This window comes from Oryzias latipes, chromosome 2 (genome assembly GCF_053564925.1).
Source record: "Oryzias latipes strain Hd-rR chromosome 2, Olatipes_Hd-rR_3.1".
In the NCBI taxonomy this organism is placed as follows: domain Eukaryota; kingdom Metazoa; phylum Chordata; class Actinopteri; order Beloniformes; family Adrianichthyidae; genus Oryzias; species Oryzias latipes.
In genome coordinates this window covers 19,161,089-19,177,781 of record NC_136238.1, presented here as the reverse complement: position 1 = coordinate 19,177,781, position 16,693 = coordinate 19,161,089, and the positions used below count along the sequence as shown (strand labels likewise).

Sequence of the window (16,693 nt, the reverse complement as noted above, 5' to 3'; positions counted from 1 at the left end):
GTTAGTAATTTTATGTATGATATCTAGTTTGTCAATAAGTTAAAAAAAATAAAAAAAAATAAAATAAAAAAACCCATAACTGAGGAACTTGTGAACAGAATAGAGGTCCATGCTGTTTCAGATGTGGGTGTAATTAGATACATGAGCTTGAGACAAGGCCAGTACCTGCCCACAGTGTGGTAATGAGCCATGCACACTCTGGTGGTCAGGACGCGCTTTGTCGAGGCAGCGGCTTGTATACTGATGCGGCTTGTGTATGTACAAAAATATTTAAGCACGCTAAAATAGGTGGGTGCGGCTTGTAATCGGGTGCGCTTTATAACCTGGAATTTACGGTATATAAAACTGAAATATTGAAAATAGCCCCCCCCCGATGATGTCATCGTCCATCCCGATGGTTAACAGCAAAAATCGTCAACGGCCAATTTAAGGGACATCGCCCAACCCTACTTCCCACACACAACAATGGTACATTCCATTTTCTCGACGTCCCGTGAGGTGGCTGTATGAGCCTCAAGGGGAACCGCAAGACACACCTGCGCTCCATTTAAGATGCAGCCGACTCCCCACGGGTCCGGACAACTCAAAAACCGACATCACCCGTACGGGTCAACCTCCATACGGGTGCATGGGTTCGTACCAAGACTTAAACTCTCGAGTATAACCTAAAACAATGGTTCCTCTCTTCCAATAGTGGCCAGTCTCCAGTGACACCGGGTCTAACAGCTACTTGCTACTTTGGGCTCCGCTCTGTAATAGTGGCCACAGTCGTTCAGATGCCGGGTATCTGTGGCGTTTGTGTTATGAGCCGGTGCAACGATGGTCAAGAAACGCTCGTTCCATTTAGCGTTTAAACTTTGTGCGGTTGGCGGACGCCAGAGGACACTCTGGGGAGGAATCTGCATCACGTCTAGGTGGATCCTAAACGTTTCAGAGGATGGCGCAAGCAGATAGGAGATACTGAGAAGACGGCTGGCGAAACAAGCACACCGATTTCCTGCTGGAGGGGCAAAGAAAGCAAGCGGCAAATTAGAAGAACTGGTTTAAACGTGGATTATTGAGCAAAACCTAAAAGGTGCGCGTCTTCAGGAAAATGATCCTCATGGAAGATAATGGGATTTTCGATTCGGGGAAAAATTAAAACAATATTCTCATCGTTTTATTTAATCTGAAAAAGTTTATTTGGTGTTTTTCGCTGCATTTCTTGACCAAATTTCAGCTGACACTGACGTGCACGTTTGTGCACTCTCTTTGGTCTTCTGATGCAGAGTCCTGTTTACAGTCAGTTTACTCTCATCAGAGGATTTCGGGTTAATTTTGACCCGCCCCCTCCCCACTTAAAGACAGATTTCAGTCTGATGTATGCCTCCCATGTCTGGACTTCCTCTTCCTCCCTTCTCTTCTTCCTTTTCTTCCTCGCTGCAGTCGCATGTGGGCCTGGAGTGCAGACGGGCTCTCTACCTTTCCTCCCCCCTCCTCCTCTTTGCCCCCTCCCCCCGCTGCTGTCTCTTCCCTTAGGGTCGTGCGGCGAGCCTGCTCCCCCAGGTAACCCCCCTGCCCCCTCCCCCTAACATCCGGTGTCTTTCACTGTTTCCATCTGCTCACGCCCCCGCTTCCATGGGCTCCTGTCAGCTGCTCCGTGAGCTCATCCACACGCACGGGCCAAGCACAGAGAGCTGGACTTTGCTTCCTGGTCCCGGACAAACCCCCAAGAAGAGTTTGATCCTGAAGACGTAAATTTGGGGGGAAGAAAACGTCTAGCAGGCTCTGTGTTTGGTTCAACTCTGTGTTGCTTCATGTGTTGGAGTCAGATTTACTCAAACAACTTACAAAGCAAAAAGATGCAGTGACAAGAATGCTGCAAGAACCAGCAGATGATTCCCAAAACTTCCAGTTTCTTCATTTATATTTTGGTATTTTAGTAGTTTAAAGCAAATGTATATAAAAAAATGTATCAGCTATAATAATATAAAGCTGTTGTCTTTGCAGTGAAATCCTACAGTTTGTTTCTAATAAAAGTAGGAATCTTGTTATTGGGACCGTCTGACTTCCATCAGACCTCCAGAATATCCTGTTATGTCTATAATTCCTGTTCCCAGAGGGGAGGAATGCGGTAAAATATATTTAGTGTGGATATCACGCCTTCACTGAAGACACAGGAAGTGCCCATGCCTCCAGATCAGGGGTTCTCAATGTTTTTGTAGCAGAGGGCCACATTAGGAACTCAACATTAGACTGGGGGCCAATTTTGGTGAAGAAAATGGATAAAGAGAAAAAGTTGGTTTTAATAACTTTAATGACCAAGTGTCATTTGTACAGTTAACCAGGCCCTCCAGATGTTTTCCCAGTTGAGGTCTGAGGTTGCTGCCCACATCTTCTACTCGTCTAGTAATTGCGTCATTTGACAGACTTTCTTTTGCTCTGGACTAACAATGTCAGCTACTTTAAGCATACATTCTTTTTACAAACTCCCCGTCACTTAATGGCTTACTATACCGGACCATTTCCAAAACCACTACGTAGCTAGCTTCTGTCACAGCTTCACTGGATTTAGCCTCTAGAAATAGCCTTGTCTCCTCGCCCTCACAATGTTTTTCCTCAAAGGAACCTGCTCTGGCTCCCTTTTATTGAGGGCCACAAAAGTCTTCCAGCGGGCCGCCATTGGCCCCCGGCCCCACTTTGAGAACCCCTGCTCTAGCTAATTAGGGTTTCACACACTGAGGCAAAGGTAGGCCTTTATTACTAAACCATAATATCCTTAATTTTGATTGGTCAGTTTATAAGGTGAGTAACTTGCGATAAAAAATAATATTGAATAGCAAGATCATTTCAAGGTCAAAGAACAAGAATGACTGAGTAATAGCTATTATTGTCTCAGTAGAAGTCTTTCTTGGAGCCAGCAGGTACTTCCTGTTTGGAACACAAGAGGGAGGAGTCATTCAGTTCAGTTGTCTTATACAGTCAATGAACTCTATCTAGCTTTAAGCTGGTTGAGGACAGATTGGTAGCGGCAACTGCGGCAGCATAGCTAGCTGTAACCTAGTGAGGTGAGAACTGATTTGCCGACGGCAGTGATGGGACGATGTAAATAGGGGCTGGACCGTGAAGGCGTGACATCCCATTGTAAATGTGTTTTGCCGAGTGAATCGACCGAAAGGGAACGGCTCATTTTCTACCAAGACAAACTCTTCAAACTCCCCTGGCTAAATCCAGTGAAGCTGTGGTAAAGACCCTGTCACTCTGGCCCTGAAAGTGCCGATAACCCATCTTCATCTGTCCCTGTGCATCTACCCGTCCGTCACGATGCCATCGTCAGAGTTTTTCGGCTGCCTTAACTCCGTTCTCCCCTTTTGCTCCCGCAGCACAATGGAGTACGACAGTGAGAACCTGAACTCCGAGGAGATCTACAGCTCCCTGCGCGGCGTCACAGAGGCCATCCAGAACTTCAGCTTCCGCAGCCAGGAGGACCTGATGGAGCCGCTGCGCCGCGAGGTGGTGGTGGAGCTTTTCACAGCGCCTCAGTCTGCTTCACCCACCTCTTCTCAAATAACCTCTTTTGCCGTGGCTGACCCTTCAGGCCGGAGGCGCGGTGCCGTTTGACTCAGACCCTCGCTCCTGTGGAGAAGCAGTGGAAGGGGGGCGGACTGCTTTGGACAACAAAACGTCCCTGCTCAACACCCCCTCAGCTCGATCCTTTACGGGGCCTCGCTTCAGGGACTACAACCCCGGCAACTACACGGACGGCCCCGGCTCGCTGGACAAAGCCGCTCTGTACGAGGACGGCGGGGAGCCCCGGCGGGACGGTGGGGGTTCCTTCACTCGTAGGTTCCGCTCACTGTTAAGGTTTCTGCAAGGCTTTGACCTTTCTGCGTCCGTCTGTACAGCACGCCGACAGGAATGTGTGGAGAACAAGATCCTGAACCCCAAAAGCTTCCCTGGTAATGGTCACAGTCTGGGACGTCCGTTAGACCCCAGATCCGCGGTAACGTCTGTCTTTCCTCCTGCAGCCTGTCCCACAGAGCAGTTGGAACTGGTTGGACAGCTGTTGAAGGAGCTGTCCCAGGGTCAGGGGGGGGAGAAGGGCCCCGAAGAGAGACGGGGGACGCTGCTGGAGCTGCTGAAGGTGGCACGGGAGGACGCCCTGATGGTGTGGGACGAGCACTTCAAGACCATGCTGCTGCTGCTCCTAGAGACGCTGGGAGACAAAGATGTGAGGACTCCGCCTCCGTCTGAGGTCTGAACTCTTTGAAGTAGGTCGTTCTAACCTGCCCCCCCCCCCACCACCACCATTACAGCACACAATCCGGGCGCTGGCTCTACGAGTCCTGAAGGAGATCCTGAGGAACCAGCCGGCTCGCTTCAAAAACTACGCGGAGCTGACCATCATGAAGGCGCTGGAGGCTCACAAAGACTCGCACAAGGAGGTGATGAGCACCTCTCCGGGCTCCCATGCACATCTGGATTCTCGTCTCCATAGCTCACCCCGTTCGTCCTGCAGGTGGTACGGGCGGCCGAGGAGGCAGCTTCCACGCTGGCGGGCTCCATCCACCCAGAGCAGTGCATCAAGGTCCTCTGCCCCATCGTGCAGACGGCAGACTATCCCATCAACCTGGCTGCCATCAAGATGCAGACCAGAGCCATCGAGCGCATCAGCAAGGAGCCCCTGCACCAGCTGCTGCCGGACATCATCCCCGGCCTGCTGCAGGTGACCCGGTCCTCAAGCTGCGTTCACCCCGCCCTCGCCATAGCCCGTCCAAGTGATCACTTCCAATGCAAAGTCTATGGTTGTGTCCGAAATCCCACCATAACCCCTAACTACCAAAAAACTAGATAGTGCAGCACTATGTAGTGCCCTGAATCTTAAAAGCAATGCTCACTTCTTTTTTTTCTTCTTTTTTTTTACCAGCTAATATGACGTCATCGATTTCACAAAGTACAAATCAAATTAATATGAGTGTTTTTGCGACGATTATTTATGAGTCCACTGTCTTCTGAAGATAAAAACGTTGATGGTTTACTAAAAAAAAAAAATGTATTTAAATACAATTTTTGTTGTTTCCGACGCCATGCATTGTGGTCTATATTCGAGCATGAGCATGGATGCACTCTGGTTTTTCACAGAGACTTCTGGGAAATTTCTAGTGCACTCGATTTTGGAATGGTACATCCGTACAGCACTACAAAATGGCTAACGCAATGTAGTGCACTCTGTAGGGGTTAGGGCTGGAATTCAGAAACAACGTATTTAAACGCTAAACTCTTGCGTTCACTTAGATTTTTTTGGACTTTTTTTTAGGCTTTTCGTACAAAATGTTGTTAAACCAGGTTGAACCTCGACCAATCAGGGGCCGGATTGGGTATTGACGTATGACCAAATCTTGTTAAATAAAACTAAAGCCTGAGATTTACTTTATTTCCCATCAAGCCTCTTCCAACAGTACAGACAGTAGAAAAAGGAGCCCCTCCCTGCTTGTCCAGTGTGAACACCATGAGCTAAACGCACCTCTCCGTCTGCTGTCGCAGGGTTACGACAACACAGAGAGCAGCGTGAGGAAGGCCAGCGTCTTCTGCCTGGTGGCCATCTACTCCGTGATCGGAGAGGAGCTCAAGCCATACCTGGCTCAGCTGACCGGCAGCAAGGTCCCCCGCCCCGCTCTCGCTGCCACCTTTCCATGGTTGGAGTCCCCCTCCCCACTAACAGCTGTTCTCTCCTTCTGCAGATGAAGCTCCTCAACCTTTACATCAAGAGGGCGCAGACCTCCACCAGCAACAGCAGCAGCTCCTCCGACATCTCCTCCTACTGACCTCCAGCTTCCGGCCCGCAGACGCCTCGTCCCCGACCCAGATAAGGACAGAGTTTCTGTAGACCACCGTACTATACAGCACCCCATGCTTCAGCGGCTCCGCCTTCCTCACCTTCATCAAGCTGATTTTTAGAGTCATCGGCCTTAAAACTTCTGTCGGTGTGCGACGGAATCGAAAGTAGAATTAGAGGCCGCGTGCCTGACGATCCTCTCAACCTCTCCTCTTTCCAACGTGAGGACTTCTGCAGACTTAAGATGAAGAGGAGAAGAACCGCGCTTATCAGTATTTTCCTTTTTAGAACCGTTTCCAATTCTCTTTCCAGTACAAATGTCTGCTTTGACCTTACAGTGGAACGGCTGCCGCCACCCCGATCGATTGTCGAGGAACTCCCGATTTGAGGAGGATTCTGGGAGGAAGCAGCTCCCACAGGAGAAGATGAGATCAAACAAAACCAGAACGAAAAGCTTCACGTTCAGTTTCCAGCAGATCATTTGGCTGGCCAATGATTCCAAGCACTACAAATGTATTTTAAGAACAAATATGTATGTATTTTAGTTTAGGCCCAAGAAGCAGCAGAATGTTATTTTGGTAAGAAAACCTGTTCTCACGTGTGAAGAAAAGATTTCAGCATGTGTGACACTCATTCAGTTTCAGTCCAAAATGGAGCAGCAAAACATTTTTCATTCCAAAAGGCATCATTCCAGGCCAAAAAGGATGATCCATTTTTTAATATGACGGGGGGGGGGGGGAAACATGAAGACATGAATCCATTCCACATATGAACACTTAACTTAAAATGTCTTTTTTTTTTTTTTTTTTTTTTTTTTTAAGAGTTTAACCCCAAAACACTTCCTTTTTTTTCATCTGAGTTCTACATCCTAATATTCCTTTTCCGGTTTTTGTAAATAGTCCGAATATATTTAAAACTTTTGGAGGCTATTTTAAAACTTCTATTGAAGTTTAAATCGGAGTTTGAGCGAACCAATCAAATCGAAGAGGAAGGTTAGAGGGGGGCGTGTCTTTCTTAGCATCTTTTTGTTGTTGTTGAGGTTTTGGGAGCCAAACCTGCTTTTAATTTATTTCTAATGCTTTGTCAACTCCTTTAGGAAAAGAATGAAGGACTACGTTTATTTTTCTTTTTTGGGGTTCAGTTTGAGGAATCGAACCTCATAATCGGGATCCGTGTTTCTGAAAACAGTCGAACCGGCCGGTGTCACACAGCTGAAGGTCTTCGTCTATGCACGTTTTAGAGCTGGACTTTAACTGGTCGTAAGCTGGGGGGGGATCCTCATAACCACTTGAAGGACAGCAGAGGAGATCGGACCCACAGGTGGTCCGCTGTCGAGTCCAGCCTGCTGTGACGCTTCATCCCGTTTTCCTGAACGTCAATCAGCTGCAACAATCAGTTCGTTTTTCATCCACTGATGTCAATTTGTTTCAAAAGAAATCTCTGAATTGTTCATGAATGTACGCCACTTTGAGACTTTGACCTCCAAAATGTGAAGTAGTTCAAAAAAAACAACAACATTTCTCCGTAATGAACCACGACGACACGCGACTCCACCCATCCACCGGTTTCCTTCCAGGGTTTAGCAATAAACGGATTTTCCGCAAGAAACACTGAAACTTTTCCCTCGCTGTAGAAATGACGCTTCTTGTTTGTTTGTTTTTTAAGGCACACCTGTTCTGTTTTACGGAGATGTTACTGCTGCTTACTAGAATACTAACAGATGCACCCAAGAACTCCCGTCTTTGTACTGTATGAGAACAAATGGAGTCGGGATTGAAGAAACGTTGAAGGAGAAAAGGAAAAGAAAAAAACGAGAGAATGAACCAATGAAAAACAGCAGAATCTTAGATAACGTGTTAGATATCACAAATCAAGTTGAGTAGGCTTTATAATGCAGCAGTATCTACTCACAACAAGACATGTACGGTAAGCAAAAAAGTACAACATTTTGGAACTGATGGTGTAGGGACTGAAAAATGTTTGAAAAGAATGAAATAAAATAAGAGGATCTTTGCTAAAAAGTTGACAAAAGAAAATTAGATAGTATTACAAATCAAGTTTCTTTAAATTGTGGTGATAAAACATAACCCGTGACTGTGTAGGCTTCATAATGCAGCAGGAGATGCTGGCATCTACGCATGTCAAGAAAAGTACGGAAAGCAAAATAGTACAAAATTTTGACAAAAAATCCTAAACTTGTCAAAGTCGTACTTTTTTTCCTTTTTAAGCTTGGTCTTTTTCATTGGTTCCTCATGTGATTCCCTCTTTTCCTTTTGCCTTTTCCTGTTTCTTTGATGTCTTCTCTCCTGGTCACATGAACACAAAACGAACGATTAATGACTGAACTCAGAACTGTTAAAGTTGCTTGAACTTTCCTGGTGCTAAACTAAACTTTGCCTGTCTAGCACACAAAAAAAGTCCAAACCAACTGGAGGAAAATAAAGACAAAGATGAAGGACATATTTAGGAAAAATCCTCGTTTTTTTTAACGTTTTTTGTTTTTTGTTTTATTATTTCCTTAGAGACCAACGAACCAAAACTTTGACCAGAAACATGAAGATCATTCAACAAAAAGCAGCCGGCTGCTTGGTTAGAATTCTATTGAACATCTTCGTCTCAGTTTGAAGGTTTCATGTTTTTATGAAAAACTAATGAGCTCATTGTATTTAAGGGCACTGAAGGATGCCGTTTCGAACACTTCCGGGCCTTACCTGAACGCATCGTGGGGTCACGTGCACTGTAGCAGAACCTGTGGGGTTTTTTTTCTTTCTTTTATGGGCTGAATGTCTGGAACCAGAGAGGGCCTCAGAACCACAAACTTCCCTTTACCTGCTGTGGGGTGGGAATCGAACCCACAGCACAGAAACTGTCTGCATGTTTGCATCACAGAAATCCTGTTTTGAGCTGCGTTACTGTCAAGAAAAACAAAACAAAAAAATATGTGTTTGTGGTTTCCTGACTGTGCCTAAATAGTTCATGGAAATCTAAAATATTTCTGTCCACCACTAACCTGAACTAACTAACCTGCAACGCTTCTTAAGGTGGACTGAACAGGCAGAGATGTCGTCCACTGAGGCCTCACTGTGCATGGCTCCTGTTCTAGAGGGTTAGTTTCATTTCATGCCTCACTATATTTATACCTGTATGACTGTACATATTTACATGTTTGGGTATTTCACCTTATTAGACTTTGCAGAACTTGAAATAAACTATCAGACTTCTTTTCTGTTGTCTTTTTTTTATTTTTAATATTTTAGTTAATATTTGGATAAAAAGTAGAGCTTATTTGAGCACAAAAAAATCTTTCATTATATATGCATAAGGTGTGTGCACGTGTTAGACAGGAACGAGAACTAATAAAATAAAACTTAAATGCTTAGAAGTCATTTTTAATTGTTTATACCATGGTCCGGTTGAATACTCGATTCTGATTGGCTGCTGGGTATGCGTTAAAACCTGATAACCGCACGGTGAAAAAAGAAGTTCCGGTCGGCTAGCTTAAATGATTTGTATCACTGCGCCGGCTTCTGTAAAACAACCTTTTGCTTCATCATCTGGGCAAAAACAAGCGGTAAGCGATTAACTTTCCCTCTGAATTGATGCTTTATTCAACCCATCGGGACGATCAGCATATATATATCGCCGAATCTTGACTGCAGCGGTGGTGCTGCGCGACGCGGACTATATGTTACGTGCGCCGCATCACGTAACATATAGTACGCTGTTTATGAGAAAAGTGATCCAAATCGAAAAAAAAACAAGAATTAAGGACTAAAACCTGGTTAATATGTATTGCTTTTGTAAGTGACCATGGTATAAGCGGGTTAATGGCCTTCGAAGTGTGCAGTTACTACTTTTTAACGCACTTCGCGGAAGCGAAGCTTCGCGTCGGACGGTTCTGGCTTCCACGGCGTGCGTTAAAAAGTAGTAACCGCACACTTCGTCGGCCATTAACCCTTACATAATTTAAGACATACAGCTGTTTTTTTGTTTACAATCTAAATTTATTCATTTTTTATTAAAAAGATTGAAAAAGTACGTTTTTTGCACCACTACAAATTTTTAATAGTGGTGCAGTGGTTAGCGCTCTTGCCTCACAGCAAGAACACCCCTGGTTCAAGTCCTGGCTGGGGGACCTGAAACAGAACAACCAATGGGGGAGCCTTCTGTGTGGAGTTTGTATGTTCTTCTATTGGTAATGTTTCTACAGAGAAATGGTGCAAACAACCACTAAAGTGTGGCTTCATTTATGTCAGAGACATCTTGTTGTGTAAAACAGCCAGCATTACAACACATTTGTGTCGTAGAAGAAAAACAACAGCATTTTCAGATGCATTTGAAGATATTACTGATCACAGAAGTAGACATAAGTAAATATATTTCAAATGTTCATATTTGGATGTTGATGGTGGAGGCTTAACTTGCGGTAATGTATACATGTAACTTGATTATTGTTACTAAGTCAATAAGTATTTATATCGTTCATGAGGTTTTTAATTTGTTGTGTTTTTGGACTCTTGTAGCCTTCTAGTTTGTAAAAAAAAAGATTGAAATATTTGCAAAAATATCATCAATTTTAGTACTAAAAATATTTTGGCAAATCTTTTTATCAAAATTTTAGTACAAAATTGATAAAGAAACACTTTTTCAAAAAATGTTTAATAAAACCGAAATATTTTTTTTTTTTTAAAGTTTAATGACTTTTAGGTAAATATTAAATAACTGCTAGTTCTTTGAATAGTTAACTAAGCTGAAAAAATGCATGAATACAGAACATTTTCTGTTCTTTTCAGTAAAATAGGCTTAAAAATAAATCTAAGAGATGAGCAGTTAGTTTATTTAAACACCTATAATGGCAGTTTTTGCTTGTTTTATTTTTTAATTAAAATAATCAACTGAATGTCAAAGGACAGTTCAAATTCATGTCAAAAGACATGAATTAAGATAAAGACTGACAGGGAGAAGTTACTTTGATTGGTCGAGCTTATTATTGCAGTGAAAATAATAATTTAAGGGAAAAGGCTGGTTATTTGAATTTTCTTTCGTGACGTCAGAGAACTTCAGGATGGACGGATCATTTTAGTTTATTCTTTCTTTAATTTTGTGCCAAGATAATTTTATTTTGAAATATATATTTTTTGTTTTAGTTCTTCTAATCTTTGCCACAAAAAGATATGATCAACTTTTTCTCAAACATCCAATCTTTCCAAGTCAAAGTTGTGTGAATGAAACTAAACGAAAAAGAATGTGCTGTTGTACGGATCTTTTTTCACAGAAAATTTTTTTTATTTTACTAAAGTATTATTTCTGTCCTGGTTGGTGTTAATTAATACAGGAAACTTTTTCCCAAACACATTTAAGAATTATTCCTTGTCGTTTATTTCCTTTAAGAAAATGTGCCAAAAAAAAAACGGATTGTACTTTTTAGCTACCATGTTTGACCAGGAGGGGGAGCTGTCCTCCTTCAATTGGAGCCATTCCTGCTCCAAACGTTTGTCCTTCACACTTCCGTTTTTGAGTTTTGACTTTCAAACACTGATGCAGGTGTGCTTCTGTTGGTGGGTGAACTTTGACCTTTGACCTCCTACCTGCTGGACCGTGAGGGTGTCAGGTGAAGTATGTCACCAATAAACATAAATCAAAACTAGTTAAATAAGAGAATTCCCCGAAATCCCATATGTAACAAACAAAACTTAATGTTTTTAGCGGAATGAAATTTAATATTTGTAAAATATAAAAAAAATTATTTAAGAATTGGTTTGAAGCGTCCAGAAATAAAAATGGAAAGATGATACAATGAAGCAACTTGAGTTCTCCAAACAAACCTGTAATTGTTTCTTAACAACGTTTTTTAAAAATTGTTTGGATAGTTTGTTTCAACATGACGTCATTTGGGCTTAAATTTAAATCCTGTTTATGTTGTGATGTCATTTGTGGCTAAGTTACAATAAAAGGATTTTGAGGGGAAAAAGGATGTAGAAAAAGAAAGAAGGATATATATTTACAGCATTCCGACTAATGCATGAATAATCAGGCTGTTTTTTAATTGTATTCGTCTTGTTTAACACCAAAGTTCAATCTGTGAAGCTCATCTCTGTGCTTCAAAGGAGACGCTTGTCTCTGCAGGAACTTTGGGCAGAAAATATTCCTGTTTTCATTGTTTCGGATGTGACTCATCATGTTTGAACCACAGCTTCGAAATTTCACTATTCTGCTGTAAATCAGCAAAAAAAAGAGATTAACAATCTCTAGATTCTTTACAAATGACAGGAGATGAGCAGAACCCTTGAAAAAGTGGACAGAAGAAGCAGCTTGTAGCGTTCAGACGACATGAAGAGCATCCATGTCAAGCTAAGCTGCTGAGTTCTAGTCTGTCTGTGTTTGGCTTAAAGAGACGCAATAAAGTTCAAAAAAAGTTTCTTTCTTGGTGTAAAATGAAATCTGCAGCAGAACATGCTGTATTATTTCATAGATATATATTATATATTTAAGGTAAACATGACAAAAACCAGAACATTAAAAAAAAAAAATCAAAAATGTAAGTTTTTTTCAGACTTTATTGGGAAAAGATCCTTCTCGTATTTTTCCTGTGAATCTCATTTTATTTTGAAAAGGTTCTTTCTTTTCCTCACACAGTTTGATCAACCCCCCCCCCCCCCCCCCCCCCCCCGCCCCAAACCCACACGCTTAAGCACACAACCTGGCTGTGCCTGGATGCAGGTTGGATGGAGGGGTGTGTGTGTGTGTGTGTGTGTCTTGCGGATGAGTGTGCGTGCTTCATTGTGAGCTGACTGCTCCATAAATCATCAGTGTTTTCTATAAATCACAGCAGATGGTGGGTTTGGGGGGAGGGCAGGGTCTCCCAGGAGCCACTGCGGCCGCTGCATGCTGGCGAAGGCAGGGCTGGGTTGTGTCGGGGCCATGGCCGAGGCTGCGTGGGGGGAGGAGGGGGAGGGGGGGGGGGGTCCAGTTTAAATTTGTGAGAGGGAAGCTGCTTAATATGGACGTGGCTTCATCATTCTGGTCCCTCCTTTTGCTCCTCCATGCCTGTCACAACTTCTGCTCCTACACGGCCTTCAACACCTCCACCCAGACTCGCTCCTGGACTCCTCCTCTTCACTCCTCTGATCGTTAAAATGAACCAGCTTCATCTGATAAAAGATAATCGCCCTGTACAACAAAACGGAGGCATCAGATATTGTCTAATATTCATCTGCTAAACCTGTTTATGTCCCTTTCGGGGTCACAGGGCTGCTGGAGCCTATCCTGGCCGCTCGTGGGTGAAGGCAGGGGACATCCTGGACAGGACAACAGTGTGTCACAGGGTTACACAATCACACACCCATGCACACTCACATTCACACTTAGGGACAATTTAGAGCGACCAATTAACCTATGAAGCATGTTTTTGGACGGTGAGGAGTCTCCAGAGGAAACCCACACATGCATGAGGAGAACATGCAAACTGCACACAGATTTAGTCCAAAGAACGACTTTTCTTCACACGATAACGTACATCGTCCCTAAACTGTGTACATCCATTTATTCAAATAGATTCTCTTTCACCAGAATTTGGCTTAAACCTTGATTTTTGGGTCACTGTTTACTTTCAGTTCCAATTAGGAACAGTGCATAACAAAACGACAACAAAAAACAGAAAAGTCACAAAAATCCTTTTTTTTTATTTACTAATAAGCAAATTTCCATTTTGGTATGTAATAGAGATGCAACAATTGACGTTTCAGTTCAATGGTGAAGCATGAGGTTCAGTTTTCAACCAAGAATTCTGACATCCCATGTTCAAAACCTTTTGAAAATAAAATCCTCACTTTGTAAAAATCTCATAAATATGAATAAAAACTACATCAATATTTAAATATCCGTCAGACTCTAAATAATCAGAACTTCATACGGACTGCAGGTCTCTGCTTTGTTTTGAATCCTCCGGAACTTTACTTCCCAGTTTGAGCGAAAACTAAACTTTATTTTGAATTATTTCTTTTTATTTTTTAATTTCATTCATTTCTTTCAGTCTTTTCATTCAGAACATCTACATCACAAAAAACAAAACTTTGTTTTCAAGTTTGCACTAAAACAAAACTTTATTATCTAGTTTCTTTTGTAAAACAAAACTTTATTAGATTTATTTATATTATTTGTATTTATTTATTCATGTATTTATTTATTTATATTTTTTATATTTATATGTTTTTTTAATTTTTTGTTTTAGTCCTGAAACATTTTTTAAAAATTCTTTCTAAAATTCTTTTTACAACTGCATTCAGAATTTTTTTTTGACAATCAACAAAACTTTATTGTCCAGTTTGCGCTAAAACAAAACTTTATTGTCCAGTTTGCGCTAAAACAAAACTTTATTGTCCAGTTTGCGCAAAAACAAAACTTTATTGTCCAGTTTGCGCTAAAACGAAACTTTATTGTCCAGTTTGCGCTAAAACAAAACTTTATTGTCCAGTTTGCGCTAAAAGAAACTTTATTTTTTGAGTTTGTACTGAAGCAAAACTTTTTTCAATGATTTATTTTTAGATTTAATTCACTTCTTTGTAACTTCTTTCAAAACAATTACATGGCAAACAACAACACTTTATTTTCAAATTCATTTAAAAAAATTATAGAATTTTTTTTCTTCTAAGTGTTTTGATAGTAAAATTGAAAACTCAAACTGTGTAGCTAATCTACCACAAAGCAAACTTCAATGTTTTTAGCCCCAAACAGTTTAGACACTTGATTACATTTGATCCTAAAAGAGCAACTTGAGCTTAAAAAAAGTCCCTCTATCTTCAAACATATTTGTTGTTCTTTTTTGCTTCTAGTGAAACTCTTCCAGGATTTAAATTCACAGGGGAACATTTTGAGCATAAACTTAAACAAAGTAAGAACTTTAGTGGAACACTTTCAGCACAATTTCCACTACAGCACGTCTGATGAGAAGTTTTTAGAATAAAACAAGGGCATTTTATTCCAGCTTATGATTTTGAAGCAGATCAAACATCAGGACATGTTTGAATCCGTCCTGCGTCACATGACAGGGGGGCGCTGGGGGTCAAGGGCATCAGGAGTCCTTGAAGGTGGACTGTGGAGCCGCTGCCACCCTCCGTCCCTTTCATCCGCCATTAATGCAAATTATGCTGTGATAATTTAATAACGCGGCCAGCCTGATGTGTCCTTTTTATTCCAATCATCATCAGGCGGAGGGTGGGGTGGGTGGGTGGGTGGTGGGGGGGACGCTGCGCTCCATCATGGCAGAATAAACACCATCCATCATCCTCAATGATTAGCTGCTGACAGGTGGAGTTGCGCTCTGCATAATGCGGCGCTGCAGCAGGACAGGAACTCCTCTGCCGGCTCTGGCTTCACTCTGGGGGGTGTTGGGTCATGCTGACCCCCTCCTCCCCCCCCGGGTTCCTGTAAGGTGAACTGAACGGCCAGTCCTTCCAGCGAGGAGGGCAGGTGCAAGGATCAGGGCCTCCAACCTGCAGAGGAAGAGGATGCTGTGCGTCTGTGATGTGAGGAGGAGCTTCCTCGTCCTCCTGCTGCTGCGGGAGGCAGACCTCGTTTGGTGAACCTCAGTGAGGACGTTGCATCAGGTAGTGAATGTTTGATGCTGGGAGCTCAGTGTGTTCTTGGCCCTGCAGCAGCAAGAACGATGCATCTCTGAAATCTTCAGAGAAATCACATATTTATGGTCGTTTCTGCTGGAAATCTTCCGCAGAGGCAGTAATACGAAAAAAAAAGGGTTTATGAGCCGTGGTGGCAAACATCTAAATCAGGAGTTAACCCATCTGCTGTCACACCTGCTGATCATCCTCCTCAGAGAAGGAAGGGGCCGATGAGGAGGTGAGGGTTTAATGAGGCCCTCCACCCTCAAAGCCTCCAGGGGGGAGCAGACCTGCAGGCCCAGCCAGCGAGGAGGTGGCAGCGCTGACCTCCCTCAGCTGCTTCCTGTAGCACCTTCCCGCCACCCCTCAACTGCAGGACTGAGGTGAAGAGCTACGCAGGAAACAGAAAAAACAAACTTTATTGCGTTTATGGGAAGTTTTATTTGACAACACGGCCAAAACTTTGACATAGTAAAAAAAAGACTTTGGTTTCAAGAAAAAAAAAAGTTGTATCATCTGTTTTGTAAGATAAATAATTGTATGAATTAAGTTTTTCAAAAGAAAAGTAATCTTAGTTTAAGAAAATGTGTCTGAGTGACCAGAATTTTTTCCTTAAAATAATAATTCATTCATCCATTTTTCTTACCTCATCGGCAGTTTAAAACAAACGTTTTTTGACTTTTTTGGTGCTGTTTTTGCAGTAGAGAAAAGGAGGGAAACCGAAAAATATTAATGAAAAAACATCACTAGGATCAAATCAATAAACTAAATACAATAATATGACTCCGATAAAGAATTACACTAAAGAATGTAGGGAAAAAAAATGAACATAAAAGAAAAAAAAACAATAAAACTAAACTGATTTAGATAAACTAAATACTAAACTAAATACTAAACTCATCGATGGAGGGGGAATCGAGGTGATTGACTCCTATAAGTACTTGGGTATGCACCTTGACCACAAACTGGACTGGTCGGAGCAGGCTCATGCTCTGTATAAGAAAGGGCAGAGTAGGCTATTCTTCCTGAGAAAGCTGAGGTCCTTTGATGTGTGTATTTACATGTTGCTCCTCTTTTATCAGTCAGTTGTGGCGAGTGCTGTCTTCTATAGGGTTGTATGCTGGGGTGGCAGTATGACCACAAGGGATTGCACTCGATTGGACAAACTGATTGACAGATAAGCATCTGTGATCCGGAGGAGGGTGGACTCTCTGGGATCTGTGCTGCAGAAAAGGATGAGGGCCTTGACTCAGAGCATCCT

The 16,693-nt window shown here is 42.5% G+C and overlaps 1 protein-coding gene across 20 annotated transcripts in view; it reads left to right on the top strand.

The window, feature by feature from the left end:
• clasp1a (cytoplasmic linker associated protein 1a) overlaps positions 1-9,037 on the top strand; it is a 45,209-nt gene extending 36,172 nt beyond the window's left edge. For 13 of the 20 annotated variants that reach the window (XM_078933902.1, XM_078933897.1, XM_078933894.1 and 10 more), the window contains 9 exons: positions 1,426-1,545; positions 3,363-3,492; positions 3,578-3,803; positions 3,885-3,938; positions 4,008-4,210; positions 4,296-4,424; positions 4,499-4,705; positions 5,524-5,640; positions 5,721-9,037. In XM_078933902.1, the coding sequence (XP_078790028.1) occupies positions 1,426-1,545; positions 3,363-3,492; positions 3,578-3,803; positions 3,885-3,938; positions 4,008-4,210; positions 4,296-4,424; positions 4,499-4,705; positions 5,524-5,640; positions 5,721-5,804 (1,270 nt within the window). In that variant the 3' untranslated portion in view covers positions 5,805-9,037. The remainder of the gene's footprint in view (positions 1-1,425; positions 1,546-3,362; positions 3,493-3,577; positions 3,804-3,884; positions 3,939-4,007; positions 4,211-4,295; positions 4,425-4,498; positions 4,706-5,523; positions 5,641-5,720) is intronic. The other 7 variants (XM_078933910.1, XM_078933909.1, XM_078933913.1 and 4 more) reach the window with 3 other exon arrangements.
• The last annotated feature ends 7,656 nt before the right edge of the window (positions 9,038-16,693 follow it).